Source organism: Cephus cinctus, unplaced genomic scaffold (assembly GCF_000341935.2).
Source record: "Cephus cinctus unplaced genomic scaffold, Ccin1 Ccin1_scaffold0189, whole genome shotgun sequence".
Taxonomy (NCBI): domain Eukaryota; kingdom Metazoa; phylum Arthropoda; class Insecta; order Hymenoptera; family Cephidae; genus Cephus; species Cephus cinctus.
This window is the reverse complement of record NW_014332911.1, coordinates 114387-118680: the sequence shown is the minus strand read 5'-3', so window position 1 is coordinate 118680 and position 4294 is coordinate 114387. Positions and strand designations below refer to the sequence as shown.

At 48.7% G+C, this 4294-nt stretch overlaps 1 protein-coding gene across 2 annotated transcripts in view; it reads right to left on the bottom strand.

The window, feature by feature from the left end:
* LOC107264646 overlaps nucleotides 1–4294 on the bottom strand; it is a 21396-nt gene that overhangs the window by 4787 nt on the left and 12315 nt on the right. For both annotated transcript variants that reach the window (XM_025081855.1, XM_025081856.1), the window contains 2 exons: nucleotides 2755–2880; nucleotides 434–627 (listed from right to left, as the gene is read on the bottom strand). In XM_025081855.1, coding sequence (XP_024937623.1) covers nucleotides 434–627; nucleotides 2755–2871 — 311 coding nt within the window. In that variant the 5' untranslated portion in view covers nucleotides 2872–2880. The remainder of the gene's footprint in view (nucleotides 1–433; nucleotides 628–2754; nucleotides 2881–4294) is intronic.

The window sequence follows — 4294 nt, the reverse complement described above, 5'->3', positions numbered from 1 at the left end:
GGGGGCAGGCGCACAGGAATGGGGGCAACGTCGGCGTGGAGCCGAAATGAGCAGCGGCCAAGTTTCAAATTATTGGCCGAGGTTTCGTCCTGCTATAGTGGCGAGACGGACTGCGAAGTGTCTGGAGCGTTGCAGCCTCATGGCCAGTCGATGCTCTTCTAAACTAAGAGTCCTTTGAAGAGAGACCCTTCTTCTACGTAATTTCTTCAATTCCATTTCGTCGCGAGTCGCGCACCACTCCACTCTCTTCCGTTACCTTCCACTTTATCGCTCATCTCTTGCGGCAAGACGAATAAGTACCACGAAGACTAAACGCCGCTCACAGTTTCCCTACTGCTGCTGTAATATCTACAGTGTGCCCTAATACTTCTATAAAGATATAGAGATAGATCTCCATGCGTTATCACGAATGGGATTACTGGCGTGCACCTACCGATTCGTAAAGAGTAACGGTGGCTCTGCAAGGCCTGACCTGAAGAGAATACACCTGTCGAGGAGGTCCACGAGGTACTCTACAGGATCGGACGGCTCATCCACGAGTAGGTGTCCGATGAGGAACTTGAAGAGGTCGAAGATCTTTTTCTCGTTGAGATAGCTCTGCGCCTCCAATCGATCGCTGCAGCTTTCCTGAGAAACAGACGAGAATCACGCGTAGAATTATTAAGGATTTCTCGAAAGAGGCGGGAATTCCTCGGAGGAATTCGGAGAACGCGGCTCCGTATCCTCCGTATCAAAGTACGAGCGTCAGGATACCCTAAAAGCTCCCTCTTGAGAAGTAGAACTCCGAACAACCAAGAAGCGTTGGCCATGCTTGATGAAATGATCCAGCTCAACTCACGCGGGATTCCTTTGAAATTGCTGTTGTGGCTCATCTCGAAATTCCTAAAGCACGGATAATGGAAAGACCCTCGGGGGCATTCGGGGGCCATCGGGGGCCTTCGAGGAGGGAGGTATTCGTTGGCCAGGCGCGAGCCAACGAGTCCATAACCCGCCTGGAGGAGGCCGAGAAGACTCGTCTCTTTTGTAAATGTCAGATTTTCAAAATTATGTTACGCGAGCCACCGTGTGTCCAGTCTACTCAGATATTTCGACTGTTGTCGCCGCTGAACTCTGCCCCAGGAAATGGTACTAAAAATTGCATTTCGTTCGTTAAGACCGAGTCCTGTGCGGACACGACTGTGTCTTCCCGTCGATTCGTTTCCACCGGGTAGAGACCCCACCTGTTGTAGGTGGCGCAACTATCAGGAATGCCAACAGAAAAAGGACTGGAACGAAGAAAATCTCAGGACAATGGAAGCTGCAAATTTATATTCCTACATTGCACAGAACTTTCTGGGTGCATTGGCGCGGGAAGTCGTGTGCCCCCAAGTGTTTCCGCGAAATAAAAGTTGAAGTGCGTTGCAGGAGCAGTAGCGAGAGCAGATCGCGCCAGGCCGTTTCCGGCGTTCTTCGCCGTAACGCATCGCACGCACGCGATAAATATGTAGATACACGTGCACGTTGCCGATCGGACCATCTGCACGAAAGTGACTGGCCATCCTGAGAATCTTTTCCTGACCGATCGCTCATTTCAGTGTCATAGGTCATCCTTGCGACCTCGCCTGTTCACTAGTGCGATTTTCACTAAAGAAGATCCTCCTAGCAAATTGCTAGGCGAGCATCCGTTCCCATTGATTGCTTATTACCTGTCATCTCTCATTCTCATTTTAGTCAACCAGCGACCTAATTTCATGCACCCAATGCTTAATGTCGCCGACAGTCGACCCAGCGCGCTCCCGTGGAAAGAATCAAGCAAGTTAAAGAATTAAACTGACCGTGACTGTATAGTGAATTTCGATTGGCGGACTCGGCATTATAGATTGGGGAGTCGAATAATGGTGGTCGCGTGTCGAGGGGTTTTTTTTCCTTCTATTTAGACCCTCGTCGTTGCAAGGAAACAACACCGTGGGAAAGCTTTTGCCGATGAACCAGCTGACATTAAATCGTAGCGAGCTTCCGCAGTAGCGTCAGTAGCGATCTTTGCACTTTAGGCGGCTTCAAAGGAATGTCAAAGCAACGGCAAATACTGGCAATTGTTCGATTTAAGATTTTCATGACTATCAGCCGTAATTATGCGTTAAAACACATTTGGACTTGGACCACGTGTTTTGCCTCCAGCTGGGCGGCAAATCCCACGCGCAGTGCCACGCGGCTCGGGACAGGGGCTGCTACTATGCTACTATATTAAATGCGTGGATGCGTAGCAGAATCTCTACGTGAAGAGTGGTAGAGCGGCAGGGCGGCAGGACGGTCTGTGGGAAACTCGAGAGTTTCACGCTCGTAACGAGTAATAATAAACAAGAAGGAAAACGGGCCCCTGTCCCCATTCTTCGTTCTACATGTAGTAGAATCCAACGTGATGCTACTTTGGCGTACGCATCGCTACACATTACATCTATTACGTGGACTTTTCTTCTTTTTCCTCTTCCTATTCTATCGCTAGCCCATTGCGTTCGACACTTCCTCTGGAAATGTACTCGGGCGATACTATAGAGAGACGAAAGGGGTTAGACTGTCGCCGCTGCGACGTGATTGGTGTGTGCTAGAAGTCTGGGAGGAAAGACGAAGTAGCCGCGGGGATCCAGCCAAAAAGTTAAGTGCCTAACCAGCGCAACGGATGATTAATGTTCTGCGTTGGAGGGTGCCCACCCTATTCGTATGGGTCTGTTAGGGAGGGTAGCGGCGGTTTAATAAAACAGAGAGCTCAGCCTTTACCAAGAGGTTCCCTCCTCTCGACTCCTTCGAGCAGACTGGATTCGTCGTTGATGTACCAGGACACGAGGACTCCTTGATCCTTTGAAAATTCTCTTGAGTAAAGTCCTGCGGATTCATTCTTGAAAACTGAAAAAAAATTCGATATCTCGAGAAAGACAGAAAAACCGATCGTCGACCGTTTAACAAAAACGGAACGGTCGCCGATTAAGAAATGTTCATTCCATGCCGTCATCACGTGGTAATGTAGGTAGGTTAGGTTAGGTTTTTAGGTCCTCGGATTTTTCATTTTGAGAGTGAGCACGCTATGAGAATGCGGTTTTAAGCCAGCTTCATCATTTTCTTCACCTCCGTCGTCAATACGAGTCATCACCTTCGTCTCGTTACCTTTAAACATATACCTACCTGTACAGGTACATAGGTATAGATGCGACGCTTTAAGGCAATTGCCTTAAAGGAAGGTGGGCCCGTCGAGACCGACAGACGAGAGGAGCGCGGAGCGAGAGTTTTGTTCTACCGTTACTCTCCAGCCATCCAGCCATCCAGCCATCCAGCCATCCAGCCATCCAGTCAACCAGGCAGAGTCAGGGTCATTATCTTTATCAATCTCTGCTCGACCGTTCACCGTGTCCTCCGTTCGTAACCATCTTGGGCTTAAGACGGGTTTACAAAAGGAGCCAGGCGATCTCTCCGTTTTTTCTCCCACCTCGAACCTCTTAAGAAGACGAATACCTACCTTATCGTCTTCGGTAATCCGGAACGTTTTACAAGGATCCGAACCGAATAACCGAACGGTCGAGTACAGTGAATATGTATTAGGATATCATAAAAATTTGCACCCGATAAACTATATTAGCCCCTTAAGTTTTACTACTATAGAATCACCTGGATATCTTTAATATATAAAACAGATACGTCTCTTTATGGTCGACGTAAATTATTCACACGCGTAAACGAAGCGACTTGCGGTCAATATAGCAACTCTCATTCCCGGCCTGATCCACTACTCGTCGCGAACCCAAGTTACACAGGGCGTAACGCGATACACGCGGGACGTCATGTCAAGCTCAACTTTTGTACTTTTGATACAATCAAAGCCAATCCGTTAGAGGATAAACGATATAGAGGTACAACCCGCTTGGAAAATCTTGGAAATTCCCTATAAGGACAATTGGACATTTGGACCTGCCTCTCCTGCGAATGTTACGGCAGAAGCTGCACTCTACCACCTTCTCTCGTTGTCCCTGTAATTCTTATGCAAATCTCTTTTAAATCTAATCTCTTTCTTTTTGAAAACGAGCGGTTCAAGATTGGCTGCGACTTCGTAGAAGTGATTTTACGCCCGGAACTGGAGGTCTCCTCCTGCGGCTCGGTCTTGGTGGTGATTGTCCGTGCGCGGGACAAAAGATGATCCTTCCGATCCTTCACAGGCAAATATACGCTCGAGCGAGAGAGGAGCCGCAGTTGAGGAAAATGGGGAGTCGGCGCCGCCGCGTCGCTCCTCTGTTATGACGCTTTACCTCTCGTCCTGGGACGCGGAAAA